Source organism: Coregonus clupeaformis, chromosome 15 (assembly GCF_020615455.1).
Source record: "Coregonus clupeaformis isolate EN_2021a chromosome 15, ASM2061545v1, whole genome shotgun sequence".
Classification (NCBI taxonomy): Eukaryota; Metazoa; Chordata; class Actinopteri; order Salmoniformes; family Salmonidae; genus Coregonus; species Coregonus clupeaformis.
The window spans coordinates 44,061,572-44,081,291 of NC_059206.1; the positions used below are offsets into that span (position 1 = coordinate 44,061,572).

At 43.3% G+C, this 19,720-nt stretch overlaps 1 protein-coding gene and 1 non-coding gene across 2 annotated transcripts; one reads left to right on the plus strand and one right to left on the minus strand.

The window, feature by feature from the left end:
• Nucleotides 1-89: 89 nt before the first annotated feature.
• LOC121582358 (splicing factor ESS-2 homolog) lies at nucleotides 90-12,928 on the minus strand. Its single transcript, XM_041898091.2, has 10 exons — nucleotides 12,488-12,928; nucleotides 10,826-10,994; nucleotides 10,621-10,710; nucleotides 5,043-5,212; nucleotides 4,745-4,862; nucleotides 1,612-1,745; nucleotides 1,346-1,448; nucleotides 1,123-1,232; nucleotides 932-1,047; nucleotides 90-769 (listed from the first exon to the last, which is right to left on the minus strand). Exons 1-10 carry the CDS (start codon nucleotides 12,623-12,625, stop codon nucleotides 490-492), a joined length of 1,428 nt encoding a protein of 475 aa, XP_041754025.1. The 5' UTR covers nucleotides 12,626-12,928; the 3' UTR covers nucleotides 90-489.
• trnap-ugg lies at nucleotides 5,846-5,928 on the plus strand. Its single transcript has one exon. It is a non-coding gene; the product is annotated as a tRNA-Pro (tRNA).
• Nucleotides 12,929-19,720: the final 6,792 nt, after the last annotated feature.

The window sequence follows — 19,720 nt, forward strand, 5'->3', positions numbered from 1 at the left end:
GGTTTACAAACAAATTCTATAAAACAAAATCACTCGAAGGCATTTTTTAGATTGACTGAAATATTATATTGCAGATAGAGGCATACAAAATAGAGGCTTACATTAACATATTTACAAAAATCTATGAAGCCTCATCGTAACATCCACCAAAATTCAAATCATATCAGTCTAGGCTATGTACAATTATAGGATCTCTCTGGAACCCACAGATTTCAGTAATCCAGTCTTGGAAGTTTTTCTAACGCAGTACATACTATGCCTTTCTTTCCAACACCCTAAGAAGAGTAATGACCTGAGATTTGCAACTATCCTTTGTGCACAGGCTGTTCCAGTCATAAAAGGCAAGTCCATAAAATCCAGAAGGAGGGCATGAGGTGGGGTAGAGAGAGAAACACCCCATGGCCAGTAATTTGCTTGATGACAACTTGCATGATGTAGGAGTTCACTTCCTCAAGATAACTGTTCTTTCTCAGTTTTGCTTCACCCCGGTCAGAAGAAGTCAGAGGCTTTCCTCCTCTTGGGAAGCTGCAGTAGGTCGTCTGTGATGGACGCTGGGTCCTGAGAGGCGGGGGTCCTGGCTTTGCTTGGTGTCGGAGTGCCTGAGGGAGTGGCTGGACCACCCAGGGGAGTTTTGGAGCCTGCTCCTCTGTGTGTGGGCGATGGTGTGTAGCTTGCCCTTAGAGCTTTATCTGTGTATTTGCTGGAGGTCCTGTTTACAAGCCTCTGAAGGGCAGGAGTCAATGCTGGGCTCAGGCCTTTTGGTGTGAGACTGCAAGACAGAAATGAGGTTCAAAATAATTAATACAATCATTTAAAAATGACTAAGAATTGTGTATAACAAGAGGTCATAGGAATGAGCTATGAAAGAAACATGAGCTTTTGTATTTAGACCAAAGCAATGCAGTTATGTAAATCATCCATCAGTTTTTACCTTGCAAGGTTTTCTGTGACCTTTCGCAATGCTTCTTTCTTCTTTGCCCGGTTTTTGGCTGCAGCCTCATTGGCCATTTTCAAACCCAACCGCTCTCTCCTTCCTGGTTCGGGAATCTGTGTGTAAAATTCTCAGGTTAATCAACTACCTAATCCGAGCAAATGCAGCAAAACAAAAATTAAGAACAGTACCTTAAATGATGGGCCGATGTTCCGCTCTTGAAACGGTGAGTCAGACCCATCCAAGCGAAAGGGGGTGCTCTCTATCTCTCCCCAGGTCATCAGGGGGGACTCAGCCATACCTGACAGGACAATATCAGGTTAGAGGAGTTTGGTTTTTATGTAGTCGAGTTATTTTGTAGTTGAGAATATTGAAAGTGATCTATACTTCAACATAACATACATACTTACTTACCTGGGGAAGGGCAGGGAGTTCCTTCAAACCCATATCCGTTAACATTAGGGGAATCCTGGGCATTAAGCTCTTTGCCATCTGGGCCTACTTTACCCTGTTTGAACTAGAGAAACACTCGCAATGTCAGATAAATAATTCAGGAACAATCCACTTAATTTGATCTTTAGATACCCGACCTTAAAGTTTCTCTACTTTAAAATCCCTTCACTAAAAATAGGATAAAACCATTTACTTAAAACCAATAACATGTCAGACAAGGACTTTACCTGTGCATTGAGGGCTGCAGCCTGCTGAAGCTGGCATTTGTTAAGGGCTTTGCTGAAGGGGTCTCCCACGAAACGAGTGTTCTTGTGAATCACCTCCCTAGGCTTCTTGAAGAGTGTGTCATCATCCTTGACACCTTATTAAAATAAGATCATGAAGGTGTTCAACTCAATTAATTCACCTCAAACACAATTAATTCAATCATGTAGGTACTAGCTTAGCCTACACATACAGTGAATTCGGAAAGTATTCAAACCCCTTAATTTTTCACACATTTTGTTACGTTACAGCCTTATTCTAAAATGGATTAAATACAGTGGCTTGCGAAAGTAGTCACCCCCCTTAGCATTTTTCCTATTTTGTTGCCTTACAACCTGGAATTAAAATAGATTTTTGGGGGGTTTGTATCATTTGATTTACACAACATGCCTACCACTTAGAAGATGCAAAATGTAAAACAAACAAGAAATAAGACCAAAAAAACAGAACACTTGAGCGTGCATAACTATTCACCCCCCCAAAGTCAATACTTTGTAGAGCCACCTTTTGCAGCAATTACAGCTGCAAGTCTCTTGTGGTATGTCTCTATAAGCTTGGCACATCTAGCCACTGGGATTTTTGCCCATTCTTCAAGGCAAAACTTCTCCAGCTCCTTCAAGTTGGATGGGTTCCGCTGGTGTACAGCAATCTTTAAGTCATACCACATATTCTCAATTGGATTGAGCTCTGGGCTTTGACTAGGCCATTCCAAGACATTTAAATGTTTCCCCTTAAACCACTTGAGAGTTGCTTTAACAGTATGCTTAGGGTTATTGTCCTGCTGGAAGGTGAACCTCCGTCCCAGTCTCAAATCTCTGGAAGACTGAAACAGGTTTCCCTCAAGTATTTCCCTGTATTTAGCGCCATCCATCATTCCTTCAATTCTGACCAGTTTCCCAGTCCCTGCTGATGAAAAACATCCCCACAGCATGATGCTGCCACCACCATGCTTCACTGTGGGGATTGTGTTCTCGGGTTGATGAGAGGTGTTGGGTTTGCACCAGACATAGCGTTTTCCTTGATGGCCAAAAAGCTCAATTTTAGTCTCATCTGACCAAAGTACCTTCTTCCATATGTTTGGGTGTCTCCCACATGCCTTTTGGCGAACACCAAACGTGTTTGCTTATTTTTTTCTTTAAGCAATGGCTTTTTTCTGGCCACTCTTCCGTAAAGCCCAGCTCTGTGGAGTGTACGGCTTAAAGTGGTCCTATGGACAGATACTCCAATCTCCGCTGTGGAGCTTCGCAGCTCCTTCAGGGTTATCTTTGGTCTCTTTGTTGCCTCTCCGATTAATGCCCTCCTTGCCTGGTCCGTGACTTTTGGTGGGCGGCCCTCTCTTGGGAGGTTTGTTGTGGTGCCATATTATTTTCATTTTTTAATAATGGATTTAATGGTGCTCCATGGGATGTTCAAAGTTTTGCATATTATTTTATAACCCAACCCTGATCTGTACTTCAACACAACTTTGTCCCTGACCTGTTTGGAGAGCTCCTTGGTCTTCATGGTGCCGCTTGCTTGGTGGTGCCCCTTGCTTAGTGGTGTTGCAGACTCTGGGGCCTTTCAGAACAGGTGTATATATACACTGAGATCATGTGACAGATCATGTGACACTTAGATTACACACAGGTGGACTTTAACTAATTATGTGACTTCTGAAGGTAATTGGTTGCACCACCTGTGGTAAATTCAATTGATTGGACATGATTTGGAAAGGCACACACCTGTCTATATAAGGTCCCACAGTTGACAGTGCATGTCAGAGCAAAAACCAAGCCATGAGGTCGAAGGAATGGTCCGTAGAGCTCCGATACAGGATTGTGTCGAGGCACATATCTGGGGAAGGGTACCAAAAAATGTCTGCGGCATTGAATGTCCCCAAGAACACAGTGGCCTCCATCATTCTTAAATGAAAGAAGTTTGGAACCACCAAGACTCTTCCTAGAGCTGGCCGCCCAGCCAAACTAAGCAATCGGGGGGAATGGCCTTGGTCAGGCAGGTGACCAAGAACCCGATGGTCACTGACAGAGCTCCAGATTTCCTCTGTGGAGATGGGAGAACCTTCCAGAAGAACAACCATCTCTGCAGCACTCCACCAATCAGGCCTTTATGGTAGTGGCCAGACGGAAGCCACTCCTCAGTAAAAGGCACATGACAGGCCGCTTGGAGTTTGCCAAAAGGCACCTAAAGGACTCTCAGACAATGAGAATCCAGGTTCTCTGGTCTGATGAAACCAAGATTTAACTATTTTGCCTGAATGCCATGCATCACGTCTGGAGGAAACCAGGCACCGCTCATCACCTGGCCAATACCATCCCTGTGGTGAAGCATGGTGGTGGCAGCATCATGCTGTGGGGATGTTTTTCAGCGGCAGGGACTGGGAGACAAGTCAGGATCGAGGGAAATATGAACAGAGCAAAGTACAGAGAGATCCTTGACGAAAACCTGCTCCAGAGCACTCAGGACCTCAGACTGGGGCGAAGGTTCACCTTCCAACAGGACAATGACCCTAAACACCCAGCCAAGACAATGCAGGAGTGGCTTCGTGACATGTCTCTGAATGTTCTTGAGTGGCCCAGCCAGAACCCGGACTTGAACATCTCTGGAGAGACCTGAAAATAGCTGTGCAGCGACGATCCCCATCCAACCTGACAGAGCTTGAGAGTATCTGCAGAGAAGAATGGGAGAAACTCCCCAAATACAGGTGTGCCAAGCTTGTAGCATCATACCCAAGAAGACTCAAGGCTGTAATCACTGCCAAAAGGTGCTTCAACAAAGTACTGAGTAAATGGTCTGAATACTTATATAAATTAGTTTTTTAAATAAAATTGCAAACATTTCTAAAAACCTGTTTTTGCTTTGTCATTATGGGGTATTGTGTGTAGATTGATTAAGGGAAAAAAAACGATTTAATCAACTTTCGAATAAGGCTGTAACATAACAAAATGTGGAAAAAGTCAAGGGGTCTGAATACTTTCCGAATGCACTGCATGGTGTTGGTAGGTGTGACTCCATGGCTTCATGCACCCCATACAGCGCACATTATAATCAAGCAAGATAACAGGAACATTTCTCATGCAGGAAAACGTCAATCCTCACCCTCTGGATAGTACATAAGGGCATTCTTTGCTTTGTACTCCCAGGTCTCTAGTCCTGCCTTCACACACTCAAGGGCCTGCTTCTCTGATGACGGCAGGGCAAGGTTTTCTTCATGCCGCTAAAAACAACAAACAGGCAGGTTATAATCTCTGCTAATTGAAGGCAAAAAATATTATCGCTTTCAAATCAAGACATTACACTCCATAAGCATTACATACTTAAACATTTGAGTAGTGTACAATTCACATCAACCAAACGAGAGTTCAAACTATCAAAGGAGAGATTACGCCAAGTGTACCTGTTTAAATTCAGCCTCTGCCTCATACAACCACGAATGCCTCAACTTCTCCTTGTCTTCTGCTAGAACCATGATCTGCTCAAAGGATGCATTATCCTCGCTTGTGTTCTTAGCCAGGAAACGATCAAGACATGGCAGCTCTTTCTCCTCCTCATCTCCTTCCTTATTCACTACAAACACAATATCAACAAACACAGGGATGAAGTATTATTGCTGTAATTAAGTTATTTACATCGATAGATGGGAGGGGTTGAGTGGAGCTGAAGGGTGGGATTAAAAACAACAAGATACTAATGTAAAATATACTGTGTCTGTAAAATATATATGTTCAGAACTTTTGTGAAACAGCACAGTTTAAAATATATGGCAAAATAGAAATCAAACTGGTCTTCAGAGATAGATGGGAGGGGTTGATGGTAGCTGAAGGATGGGATTAAAAACAAACAAAAGATAACTATTGTAAAATACATTGTGTCTGTAAAATGTATATAGTATGTATAAGGTGGAAGTAGAAGCCTAAGTGTTGTTGTCTATTAGTTTACTCCAATTAGGGAAGAGGTGGTAGAGTTAGGGGGAAATAAAGGAAAAAAAATCTATTTTTAAATATTAAAAAAATATATGGTGGATTAGAAATGATGCAGACAATTACATTAATGGAAGCTACAATCTGCAGTATTAAAGCTGATCTACCCCCTACATTTTTTGGTTATATATATATATATATATATATATATATATAAACGCTAATAAAAAAAGTTATTTTCATAGTACTATATAATAAATCACCTTTACATAGTACTATGTCCCGTGTGGCTCAGTTGGTAGAGCATGGCGCTTGGAACGCCAGGGTTGTGGGTTTGATTCTCACGGGGGACCAGTGCGGGAAAAGTACTAAAATGTATGCCCTCATTTATTTTTTTATTTTTTTTATTTCACCTTTATTTAACCAGGTAAGCCAGTTGAGAACAGGTTCTCATTTACAACTGCGACCTGGCCAAGATAAAGCAAAGCAGTGCAATAAAAACAACACAGAGTTACATATGGGGTAAAAAAACAAAGTCAAAAATACAATAGAAAATATATATACAGTGTGTGCAAATGTAGCAAGTTATGGAGGTAAGGCAATAAATAGGCTATAGTGCAAAATAATTACAATAGTATTAACTCTGGAATGCTAGATGTGCAAGAGATTATGTGCAAATAGAGATACTGGGGTGCAAAAGAGCAAAATAAATAACAATATAGGGATGAGGTAGTTGGGTGGGCTAATTTCAGATGGGCTGTGTACAGGTGCAGTGATCGGTAAGGTGCTCTGACAACTGATGCTTAAAGTTAGTGAGGGAGATAAGAGTCTCCAGCTTCAGAGATTTTTGCAATTCGTTCCAGTCATTGGCAGCAGAGAACTGGAAGGAATGGCGGCCAAAGGAGGTGTTGGCTTTGGGAATGAAAAGTGAGATATACCTGCTGGAGCGCAGACTACGGGTGGGTACTGCTATGGTGACCAATGAGCTAAGATAAGGCGGGGATTTGCCTAGCAGTGATTTATAGATGGCCTGGAGCCAGTGGGTTTGACGACGAACATGTAGTGAGGACCAGCCAACAAGAGCGTACAGGTCACAGTGGTGGGTAGTGTATGGGGCTTTGGAGACAAAACGGATGGCACTGTGATAGACTACATCCAATTTACTGAGTAGAGTGTTGGAGGCTATTTTGTAAATGACATCGCCAAAGTCAAGGATCGGTAGGATAGTCAGTTTTACGAGGGCATGTTTGGCAGCATGAGTGAAGGAGGCTTTGTTGCGAAATAGGAAGCCGATTCTAGATTTAACTTTGGATTGGAGATTCTTTATGTGAGTCTGGAAGGAGAGTTTACAGTCTAACCAGACACCTAGGTATTTGTAGTTGTCCACATACTCTAGGTCAGACCCGTCGAGAGTGGTGATTCTAGTCGGGTGGGCGGGTGCCAGCAGCGTTCGATTGAAAAGCATGCATTTAGTTTTACTAGTGTTTAAGAGCAGTTGGAGGCTACTGAAGGAGTGTTGTATGGCATTGAAGCTCGTTTGGAGGTTTGTTAACACAGTGTCCAATGAAGGGCCAGATGTATACAAAATGGTGTCGTCTGCGTAGAGGTGGATCTGAGAGTCACCAGCAGCAAGAGCGACATCATTGATATACAAGAGAAAAGTGTCGGCCCAAGAATTGAACCCTGTGGCACCCCCCATAGAGACTGCCATAGGTCCAGACAACAGGCCCTCCGATTTGACACACTGAACTCTATCTGAGAAGTAGTTGGTGAACCAGGCGAGGCAGTCATTTGAGAAACCAAGGCTATTTAGTCTGCCAATAAGAATGCGGTGGTTGACAGAGTCGAAAGCCTTGGCCAGGTCGATGAAGACGGCTGCACAGTACTGTCTATTATCAATCAGCGGTTATAATATCGTTTAGGACCTTGAGCGTGGCTGAAGTGCACCATGACCAGCTCGAAACCGGATTGCATAGCGGAGAAGGTGCGGTGGTATTCGAAATGGTCGGTGATCTGTTTGTTAACTTGGCTTTCAAATACTTTCGAAAGGCAGGGCAGGATGGATATAGGTCTGTAGCAGTTTGGATCTAGAGTGTCACCCCCTTTGAAGAGGGGGATGACCGCGGCAGCTTTCAATCTCTGGGGATCTCAGACGTTATGAAAGAGAGGTTGAACAGACTAGTAATAGGGGTTGCGACAATTTAGCGGCTAGTTTTAGAAAGAAAGGGTCCAGATTGTCTAGCCCAGCTGATTTGTAGGGGTCCAGATTTTGCAGCGCTTTCAAAACATTAGCTGTCTGAATTTGTGTGAAGGAGAAGCGGGGCGGGGGCATGGGCAAGTTGCAGCGGAGGGTGCAGAGTTGGTGGCCGGGGTAGTGGTAGCCAGATGGAAAGCATGGCCAGCTGTAGCAAAATGCTTGTTGAAATTCTCGATTATTGTAGATTTATCGGTGGTGATAGTGTTTCCTAGCCTCAGTGCAGTGGGCAACTGGGAGGAAGTGCTCTTATTCTCCATGGACTTTAGTGTCCCAAAACTTTTTGGAGTTAGTGCTACAGGATGCAAATTTCTGTTTGAAAAAGCTAGCCTTTGCTTTCCTGACTGCTTGTGTATATTGGTTCCTAACTTCCCTGAAAAGTTGCATATCGCGGGGGCTATTTGATGCTAATGCAGTACGCCACAGGATGTTTTTGTGCTGGTCAAGGGCAGTCAAGTCTGAGGAGAACCAGGGGCTATATCGGTTCTTAGTTCTGTATTTTTTGAATGGGGCATGTTTATTTAAGATTGAGAGGAAATTACTTTTAAGGAACAACCAGGCATCCTCTACTGACGGAATGAGATCTATATCCATCCAGGATACCTGGGCCAGGTCAATTAGGAAGGCCTGCTCGCTAAAGTGTTTTAGGGGAGCGTTTGACAGTGATGAGGGGTGGTCGTTTGACCGCGGACCCAGTCTAGGACGCAGGCAATAAGGCAGTGATCGCTGAGATCCTGGTTGAAGACAGCTGAGGTGTATTTAGAGGGTATGTTAGTCAGGATGATATCTATGAGGGTACCCATGTTTACGGATTTAGGGTTGTACCTGGTAGGTTCGTTGATAATTTGCGTGAGGTTGAGGGCATCTAGTTTGGATTGTAGGATGGCCAGGGTATTAAGCATATCCCAATTTAGGTCACCAAGCAGTACGAACTCTGAGGATAAATGGGGGCAATCAATTCACATATGGTGTCCAGGGCACAGCTGGGGGCTGAGGGGGTCTGTAGCAAGCGGCAACAGTGAGAGACTTATTTCTGGAAAGGTGGATTTTTAGAAGTAGAAGCTCAAACTGTTTGGGCACAGACCTGGATAGTATGATAGAGCTCTGCAGGCTATCTCTACAGTAGATTGCAACTGCACCCCCTTTGGCAGTTCTATCTAGACGGAAAATGTTATAGTTGGGGATGGACATTTCAGAATTTTTGGTGGCCTTCCTGAGCCAGGATTCAGACACTGCTAGAACATCAGGGTTGGCGGAGTGTGCTAACACAGTGAATAACTCAAACTTAGGAAGTAGACTTCTGATATTTACGTGCAAGAAACCAAGACTTTTGCGATTACAGAAGTCAGCAAATGATAGCGCCTGGGGAGTAGGAGTGATACTGAGGGCTGCAGGGCCTGGGTTAGCCTCTACATCACCAGAGGAACAGAGGAGGACTAGAATAAGGATACGGCTAAAGGCTTTAAGAACTGGTCTTCTAGTGCGTTGGGTACATAGAATAAAGGGGGCAGATTTCCGGGTGTTGTAGAAAAGATTCAGGGCATTATGTACAGACAAGGATATGGAAGGATATGAGTAAAGTGGAGGTAAACCTAAGCGTTGGGTAACAATGAAAGAGATAGCATCACTGGAGGCATCAATTGAGTCGGTCTCCGCGTGTATGGGGGTGGGACAAAGGAGCTATCTAAGGCAGGTTTAGCTGGGCTGGGGGATCTACAGTGAAATAGTACAATTAGAAATAACTCGAAACAACAATAAGCTAACCATGTTTGGGCTGAGGCTAAACATAAACAGGATGTAGTACCGTAAAAAGGAACCGTCCAGCAGACATCAGCTGTATAGCTGAGTTATCATAAGGTCCGGTGAACAGCAATAGGATAGTTCGGAGGCTGCTAAAGCACTAGCGAGTAAGAGGCCACGGCTAAGCGTGTGCTAGCGGGCCGGGCTAGCAGATGGAATCTTCGTGGTTGACGTCGTAACCACATCAGACGATTTCGTCGGCAGACCAGTCGTGTAGGATCGGCGGGGCTCCGTGTCAACACTAGGTGGTCCCGTCCGGTTGACAGAGAGGTAGATAGCCGGGAGATGGGCCTAGCTCAGGATGATTAGCCAGACCACAGCGTCCATTTTGTTGCAGCTAGCTGGTAGCGATGAATCCGGAGTTAAAGGTCCAGTGATTCAGGCAGAAAAACTGATATGTTCTGGGTCGATAACGCACTGTGCAGACTGGCCGAATATCCGGTGATTAATGTCCAGTGATTAAATTAATCCCGCAGAAAAAAAAATCCAATGTTCTGGGTGAAATACCGCTAACTGTGGCTAATAGCAAGTAGCTAGTTAGCTGGCTAGCTAGTTTCAACTGGAGATTCTAGATAAAAGGTAAGTCAATAATAGAATCCGTTCCACATTGAGTGAGGCGGGTTGCAGGAAAGTATATTTTGTAGAAGGATGAAAAGTCTGATAGGGAAATATGTACGAAAAATACAAAAAAACAGGGTATTTACAGGCTATTTACAGACACACGACAAAAACAGAACTGCACTACTACGCCATCTTGGAAACAAGATGTAAGTCGCTCTGGATAAGTCGCTCTGGATAAGAGCGTCTGCTAAATGACTAAAATGTACTATATAATAAATCAACAATCCAATGACCACTAGATCATAACAGCTGGAAAAGCTACTTTCTACATAGTCTTGAGAGCCAAAGTAATGGTGTTCATATTTAAAGTTCGGTGTCCTCAGACTGAGTAGTGCTGTGATTTGTGCCATTCTCAGTCACAATAGTGAACAAGAACTTACCGCTGTCTGCTCCTTTCTTGGTTTTGCCCAGTACAGAAGAGGGAGATCCAGGACAACCCTCTGGTGTCTCAAAGGAAGCTGGAGTAACATCTAAACAATCAAGTGGTGGGGATATTAGTATAACACCACTGCTGCATTCATAGACAACCAGTGCATTATGTGAAAAAGACTTTAGTGGACACAGTTGACTTTTCATCTTACTCACATGGGGCAGTGGAGAGTGGTGTGGACTTGGCTAAAGATGACCCATATTTAATGGATATCTCCCTCATCTTCCCAAGATCACCATTTTCCTCAGCTTCGAGGTAGTCCTTCTGCGCTTGTAACTTTGTCACATCTGGAAAAAAGTCCCTCTGGATGATCTTCTCTAAATTCTGTTGAAAGTCATACAAACACATGTAAACAAGTTAGGAAGTCATTGGCAAATATCAAAATGGCCTAGCCACAACGCACATACAACAATGGGGCTGTCGATACACTACATGACCAAAGGTATGTGGACACCTGCCCGTCGAACATCTCATTCCAAAATCATGGGCATTAATATGGAGTTGGTCCCCCCTTTGCTGCTATAACAGCCTCCACTCTTCTGGGAAGGCTTTCCACCAGATGTTGGAACATTGCTGCGGGGACTCGCTTCCATTCAGCCACAAGAGCATTAGTGAGGTTGGGCACTGATGTTGGGCGACTAAGCCTGGCTCGCAGTCGGTGTTCCAATTCATCCCAAAGGTGTTCGATGGGGTTGAGGTCAGGGCTCTGTGCAGGCCAGTCATGTTCTTCCACACTGATCTCAACAAACCATTTCTGTATGGACCTCGCTTTGTGCAAGGGGGCATTGTAATGCTGAAACAGGAAAGGGCCTTCCCCAAACTGTTGCCACAAAGGTGGAAGCACAGAATCGTCTAGAATGTCATTGTATGCTGTAGCGTTAAGATTTCCCTTCACTGGAACTAAGGGGCCTAGCCCGAACTATGAAAAACAGCCCCAGACCATTATTCCTCCTCCTCCAAACTTTACAGTTGGTACTATGCATTGGAGCAGGTAGTGTTCTCGTGGCATACGCCAAACCCAGATTCATCCATTGGACTGCCATAGTGAAGCGTGATTCATCACTCCAGAGAACGAGTTTCCGCTGCTCCAGAGTCCAATGGCGGCGAGCTATACACCACTCCAGCCGACGCTTGGCATTGCGCATGGTGATCTTAGGCTTGTATGCGGCTGCATGGCCATGGAAACCCATTTCATTATGCTCCCTACTAACAGTTCTTGCTGACATTGCTTCCAGAGGCAGTTTGGAACTCAGTAGTGAGTGTTGCAACCGAGAACAGATGATTTTTACGCGCTTCTGCACTCGGCGGTCCTGTTCTGTGAGCTTCTGTGGCCTACCACTTCAAGGCTGAGCCGTTGCTGCTTCACAATAACAGCACTTACAGTTGACCGGGGCAGCTCTAGCAAGGCAGAAATTTGATTAACTGACTTGTTGGAAAGGTTGCAATTTATGATGGTGCCACGTTGAAAGTCACAGCTCTTCAGTAAGGCCATTCTACTGCCAATGTTTGTCTATGGAGATTGCATGGCGGTGTGCTCGATTTTATACACCCGTCAGCAACGGGTGTGGCTGAATAGCCGAATCCACTAATTTGAAGGGGTGTCCACATACTTTCGTATATTTTGTGTATAACATCACTAGTATGTGTGTTTAATCACCTTTATCTGTATTGACCTTAAAACTCAGATTTGCAACAACACTAAGTTAGGCTTACTGTATTATAAGCCAGCTGCAGGTAACGTTAGGGTAGAATCTGCACTGGCTAGCTACCTACTGTACTACTATAACTTAGCTATCTGTTCCACAACGGTACGTTACCTCTATGTAGTTCTCTTCATCGAGCACCTTTCGATTTGTTTTCTTTGTTTCCTCGGGAGGTTGTCGAAGAGCAACTGTTGTTACAGGATTAGCTGGGACAAGGGTTCCAGACATCAGCGCCTTTCCAAATCCTTCCATTGTCGGTGGCTACTAGAAGCTAGCGAAATGCTCTGGGGGCCTTCGCTTCTGTTTGTTAGCTAGACCAAACCTCGCTGGAAAAAAACGGAATGTAAAAATATATAAAAATCCCGTTTTAAACTCAAAAGAGCCCCTGAAAATAGATGTGTAGGAATACCGTCCTTTAATTCGCGTAGTTATAATATCAAGAGTTCTTAGTTCATGTTTTGCTAATCAAGGAACCTCATGCGAACAACGTACACAACTCGACTGCGTGACTTCATCGGAAATTCTTCTTCTTCTTCTATGAGGTTTAACGGTGGTTGGCATCCAATTCATGTTGCATTACCGCCACCTACTAGACTGGATATAACTCCCTTATACTTTGCTTGAAATAAATAAATAAAACAAATACCCTACCATCTAACACTACACTCACAATTTACATAAATAATAAATAAATACTCCACTATTTATATCTATTTAGTCCTACTTCAGGCCAACACCACTTAACACACCCTGTAACTCTTCTGACGTCAAAAAAAAAAAAAATCTCGCACAACCAAATACCTCTCTGCAGCTGCCACCACAACCTCTATTTTCTGCGACTTACGTTCCATCCCTGCAGTACAGTTGATAACCATTGCTATGAATACCAAAAATCCAATCTTACTGAAACATATATCACTTGTTGGTTTATCCCTCTGTACTGGTACAGATCACTACTCACACCACTCCTCTCAGGATCCCTCCACCCTGACCCATCTTCCTCTACTTTCTTCCCTGCCTCAACATATGACAACTTCTGCACTGCTCTAACCCTGGAAACCTCAACCTGCCTCTCTCGCACGGGACATTTCTGATCCCCAGCCCCATGGGCACCCCTACAGTTGACACACACAACTTTATCCACCGAAACTACACAATCCTCTATCCCATGCCCTCCTGCACACTTCCCACATCTTGTAATCTCCCTCTTACACACTGCTGCGACATGACCATAAACATTGCACCTGAAACAGTGCAGTGGATTCGCCACAAAAGCTCTAACAGGATAACTGATATATCCTAATGACCTTGTCGGGTAAAGATTCAAAAGGACTGAGTGACTCCTCTGTTTCACCACACTCACTACCGGGTCTGGGTCGCACCAAACGGCAGGCGTCACAAACTCCGGGAATCTTCAACTTCAATTTCTCCATCTCCACACTACCCCAGAAACCACTCCTTTCAATGGTGCCCTGTCCCTAAGATCAAAGCAGGAAACCGATCTTGCCCCAAGTTGCGTGACACGGAGTGCCCGCTCCCTCTGGTCAGAAGAAACACAAACATATATCACAAGTCCACTACAGGTTACCTTCACTGATTCAACTGCACTCAACTCCTTTCCCACCCACCCTGAAACCACAAATGGATCCGCAAAAAGGCAAGTATCCACTTTTTACAAAAATGTCACTCCTACTGGACCAAACATATCTTTATCATAACCATGTCCATCAATACAAGGCTCGGGCTCCGAGCTCCTCACAACACCTTCTACCCCTTCCATTTCACCTCCAGAACTAGAACTGGCGTCCAGCTCACTCTGTTTGAACTTGACACCAATCTTCCTCGACATACCTTCGCCCTTCTTTTTGAGAGCTTCAACAGATTCAAACCCATCCTCTGCCTCCCTCAGTCTTTTCAACCTCCTCTCTCTTTCCCTCCAATCATCCTCCCTTAACCAACTACCCGACTCTTTAAAATGTGCAACTTTTCCAAGCCAAAATCTATTTTTAGCCTCCTCGAGAGACATGCAAAACCCTGTACTCCCTCCACTTCAAACTCGATCCTCTTTTCTACTCTCATTCTCCAGCGACAACTTCTCCGTCACCGGAAATGTCTGTCAGTGACGCTTTTAAAATTATTCTAGCCTTCATCATTGCATTGGATAAATTATCCAAAAATGTCTAGCAAATGTCTACAACGGCATAATACGGTACACCATTTTCTAGTCTTCCAGGTCTTCCACACCAAATGCTGTTCTTTTTTGTCGCCTCCACTTAGCTCTTCGGTTTTTAAACCACACCTATCGAAATAAAAGTAAATTAGGCTACATTGACAAAACTTTTTAAAACTTAATGAAACAAAAATATTTTTTAAGCTGACAAAAAAAACACAAGTAGCCTACCTCTACTCGCTCTTCGCGTAAATGAGTGCGTTGTGCTAGTTTTTCCCTCGTGTTCACATCTGGATACTGGTTCTGAAGGAACAGCTCCTCCAGAGCGTCCAGTTGGTCCTCAGTGAATATGGTGCGGTGTCGCCGTGTGCGCCTCTGGACCTGACTGAAGGACTGCATCTCTTCGTGAGTGTTTCCTCCTGGCCTGCATGGCTCCTGCAACATTCTTCTGGACCATGCATACTGGCATGCTGAATTAAAATAACGTTACATGTAAGTGTTTGGCACACTGATTTCAGGTCAACGCATGAACATCTATATACCTACCTGGCCAATGGGAAAAACAACTGACCTGCTAGACATCATCATTAAACAAACATGAGAGAGAACAATTAAGAGTGCTCATAGTGTCGAAATTGTCATAGGTTTAGGTCTTACTTTCAGGAGGATAGTCAGCCTGGAATACCTCTCCACAGTGGGAGCAGTAGCAGCAGCATGAGCAGGTGTGCTGTGGAGCTTCGATGTGGCTCCCAACAAGAATATTCTCTGATCTTACTCCATCCTCACCTGGTACAGGGTTGTGGGTCACACCAGACTGCCTGCGCTCCTCATTGTTAATTGGAAATCTGTTCAGTATATTGTCAATGGTGAATGGAAACTTCTGTCTCTCCATCCTACTTGACCCCTCCATGACAAGCTTTCTGCCCAAAGAATTCACTTCAAATTCAGTGTTTAAAGTGACAGCCAAGGCAGCCAGTTAATGCTTTTGGGTGAAGCGTATGCCTTACAGTGTGGCTCATCCCTCCCTTCTCCACTGTGCTCAACCTCAGACCCACTCATTCTGATTTTATAACAGAAATTTGAGGAAGAAAAAAAAGAGAGCAAAAAACATAATCCCCCTATAGACTAGACACATACAAAATGGTTGAACTTTAATTCCCAGCTAATCTAGGCAGTTTTGTGAGGGGTTAGGGAGGATGGGACTTCAGCTAATCTGGCACCATTGCTTTGCTTTCTGAAAAATACATCAGAATTCCCTGTATTAAATTAGGGGTAGAGAGCGTCTAAGATCCTTATTGTTGTGGTTTTAGAGAAAAATAGATTGCTTGGTATTAGAAACCTGGATTTAAAGATTAACCCTTTGGTGTAACCAAGGACCTATTGGGGATTAGCCCCTGAATTTGAACACTTGCAGTCCTTGTTGATTTGTGCTCTGAGTTTATTCCTAGACATGAGGCTACACATCTGGTTTTCAATCAATCTGAATCATACAGTTCCAATACAAAGGTCTACATGTTTACAATCTTTATTTATTCATTATATAGAGACAATGGAATTTGGTAATATTTTGCTTTCACAGTACCAATCCTCACCACATAACACACATGACAGGCTGGGAGCAGCACAGGGTCAGCTGTAGAGCAGCGGGCTTTCAGCATGTTTGAGCATTACAGCCATTCACAAAGGGAACATATTCAGAGGTGAAATACGGTGGGGGAAAAAAGTATTTAGTCAGCCACCAATTGTGCAAGTTCTCCCACTTAAAAAGATGAGAGAGGCCTGTAATTTTCATCATAGGTACACGTCAACTATGACAGACAAATTGAGAAAAAGAAATCCAGAAAATCACATTGTAGGATTTTTAATGAATTTATTTGCTAATTATGGTGGAAAATAAGTATTTGGTCACCTACAAACAAGCAAGATTTCTGGCTCTCACAGACCTGTAACTTCTTCTTTAAGAGGCTCCTCTGTCCTCCACTGTCCGTTACCTGTATTAATGGCACCTGTTTGAACTTGTTATCAGTATAAAAGACACCTGTCCACAACCTCAAACAGTCACACTCCAAACTCCACTATGGCCAAGACCAAAGAGCTGTCAAAGGACACCAGAAACAAAATTGTAGACCTGCACCAGGCTGGGAAGACTGAATCTGCAATAGGTAAGCAGCTTGGTTTGAAGAAATCAACTGTGGGAGCAATTATTAGGAAATGGAAGACATACAAGACCACTGATAATCTCCCTCGATCTGGGGCTCCACGCAAAGATCTCACCCGTGGGGTCAAAATGATCACAAGAACGGTGAGCACAAATCCCAGAACCACACGGGAGGACCTAGTGAATGACCTGCAGAGAGCTGGGACCAAAGTAACAAAGCCTACCATCAGTAACACACTACGCCGCCAGGGACTCAAATCCTGCAGTGCCAGACGTGTCCCCCTGCTTAAGCCAGTACATGTCCAGGCCCGTCTGAAGTTTGCTAGAGTGCATTTGGATGATCCAGAAGAGGATTGGGAGAATGTCATATGGTCAGATGAAACCAAAATATAACTTTTTGGTAAAAACTCAACTCATCGTGTTTGGAGGACAAAGAATGCTGAGTTGCATCCAAAGAACACCATACCTACTGTGACGCATGGGGGTGGAAACATCATGCTTTGGGGCTGTTTTTCTGCAAAGGGACCAGGACGACTGATCCGTGTAAAGGAAAGAATGAATTGTGGTCCTCTGTAGCTCAGCTGGTAGAGCACGGCGCTTGTAACGCCAAGGTAGTGGGTTCGATCCCCGGGACCACCCATACACAAAAAATTTATGCATGCATGACTGACTGTAAGTCGCTTTGGATAAAAGCGTCTGCTAAATGGCATATTATTATTATTATTATCGTGAGATTTTGAGTGAAAACCTCCTTCCATCAGCAAGGGCATTGAAGATGAAACGTGGCTGGGTCTTTCAGCATGACAATGATCCCAAACACACCGCCCAGGCAACGAAGGAGTGGCTTCGTAAGAAGCATTTCAAGGTCCTGGAGTGGCCTAGCCAGTCTCCAGATCTCAACCCCATAGAAAATATTTGGAGGGAGTTGAAAGTCCGTGTCTCCCAGCGACAGCCCCAAAACATCACTGCTCTAGAGGAGATCTGCATGGAGGAATGGGCCAAAATACCAGCAACAGTGTGTGAAAACCTTGTGAAGACTTACAGAAAACGTTTGACCTGTGTCATTGCCAACAAAGGGTATATAACAAAGTATTGAGAAACTTTTGTTATTGACCAAATACTTATTTTCCACCATAATTTGCAAATCAATTCATAAAAAATCCTACAATGTGATTTTCTGGATTTTTTTTTTTCATTTTGTCTGTCATAGTTGACGTGTACCTATGATGAAAATTACAGGCCTCTCTCATCTTTTTAAGTGGGAGAACTTGCACAATTGGTGGCTGACTAAATACTTTTTTCCCACACTGTATAATTCAGAATGTACAGGTATGGATAGCCAAGGCTTCTGACAATCTCTGTTAGTATTCACAACATGAGAACTGGGCCTTATCTATGAAGTGCAGTCATTCAGTCTGACTTTTCTGACAATGTGCACGGCTGAGGTAAAGCTATTACAGGTTGTATTTATTCTCCAACAAATCCTTTGATTTCATATAAGGCAACACAACACCTTTTTTATCAAGGAATTAATGGATTTTCAAAATCTGTCCTAAGCTCCTCAGATAAGGGTTTTTTGAAAACAGATAACAATAAACATCACCTCATCCCTTTCACTGGGGTTTAATGACCAGCAGATTGTTGATGTATAGTTTTTATAGCTGTTGAGATAGCTATCTATGATCTTTGTGATTTTTCAATGGAAGACATTGTATCACATCCACATTGGTTTAATGGTTTTAAATTCATTACTGGGGATTAGTATGATAAAAGCACCTTATATTATTGTTGTCAAAGGCAATTGGTTTGTAAAATCTTAGAATCCACTTGTAGAAAACATACAAAAACATATAAAACAACATGTCCTTGCCCAACGGCACAACCTAATGGTGCAAGATATAGCTGGAAGATTGGTTTGACCAAGATTATTTTCTAGACTGCAAGAGGATCAAATATGTTAAGCATCACTTCTGAACTAAATAGCTGAGAAATGACATATGGATGTAAATTAAATAATACTCAGTGCTTGCAGTGACCAGCAGCCAATTGTTAGGAGGATCAGGGTTATTTATAAACTCTGAATGTGGTGCCAAATGATTGAAATTGTCACACATTTTCAAGTGAATGCGGAATGGTTTGCATACGGTTCAATAAGCCTAACCTATAGTAAAACAGTGTGAGGCAGAGTACGAAATTGCTGCAGTGCCACCTAAGCGTTATTGAACGAGTTGGATAATACTTTCTTTAACCCAAACTTGAAAATCAAAATAAGTTTTGGCCAAACATGTGTCCTGAGATGTGGAATGTGAGTGAGTACAAGGACTTGACATTGCTGTGTGGAATGTGTTCAAAGTTCCTTCCCCTATGCTGAGGGGAAAAATGACCATTCTGCTCTCTAGAGATGCTCAAGCCATGGGACTGATTTCTTAAACATTTTATAGAATAGAAAGGGGAATAGGGTGGCTATATGTGAGGCTATACACTATTATGTAGGCCTAGGGGTGCCTTTAGTGGAATTTGGGAATTAAACAACGGTACACTGTAAAATGTCATTAGTTCTGCAAAAAAAAATTTGTGGAAACCTGTTGCCTAGAAGCATTCGGAGTAACCCAACTCAAAGTATGCAGTGTTCAATACTTAAAGTAATAAAGTGACATCATCACGCATATTTTTAAGTTGTAAATACTTACAGTGGGGGAAAAAAGTATTTAGTCAGCCACCAATTGTGCAAGTTCTCCCACTTAAAAACATGAGAGAGGCCTGTAATTTTCATCATAGGTACACGTCAAATATGACAGACAAATTGAGAAAAAGAAATCCAGAAAATCATATTGTAGGATTTTTTATGAATTTCTTTGCAAATTATGGTGGAAAATAAGTATTTGGTCACCTACAAACAAGCAAGATTTCTGGCTCTCACAGACCTGTAACTTCTTCTTTAAGAGGCTCCTCTGTCCTCCACTCGTTACCTGTATTAATGGCACCTGTTTGAACTTGTTATCAGTATAAAAGACACCTG

Excerpts from the sequence above, each read along its gene's own strand:
- LOC121582358 (XM_041898091.2), bottom strand. The coding sequence starts at position 12,625 with ATGGAAGGATTTGGAAAGGCGCTGATGTCTGGAACCCTTGTCCCAGCT. Across the intron at positions 5,213-10,620 it reads CAAGAAAGGAGCAGACAGCG|TGAATAAGGAAGGAGATGAG; the intron begins GTAAGTTCTTGT and ends TTGTGTTTGTAG. Across the intron at positions 1,233-1,345 it reads AACTCCCTGCCCTTCCCCAG|GTATGGCTGAGTCCCCCCTG; the intron begins GTAAGTAAGTAT and ends TTGTCCTGTCAG.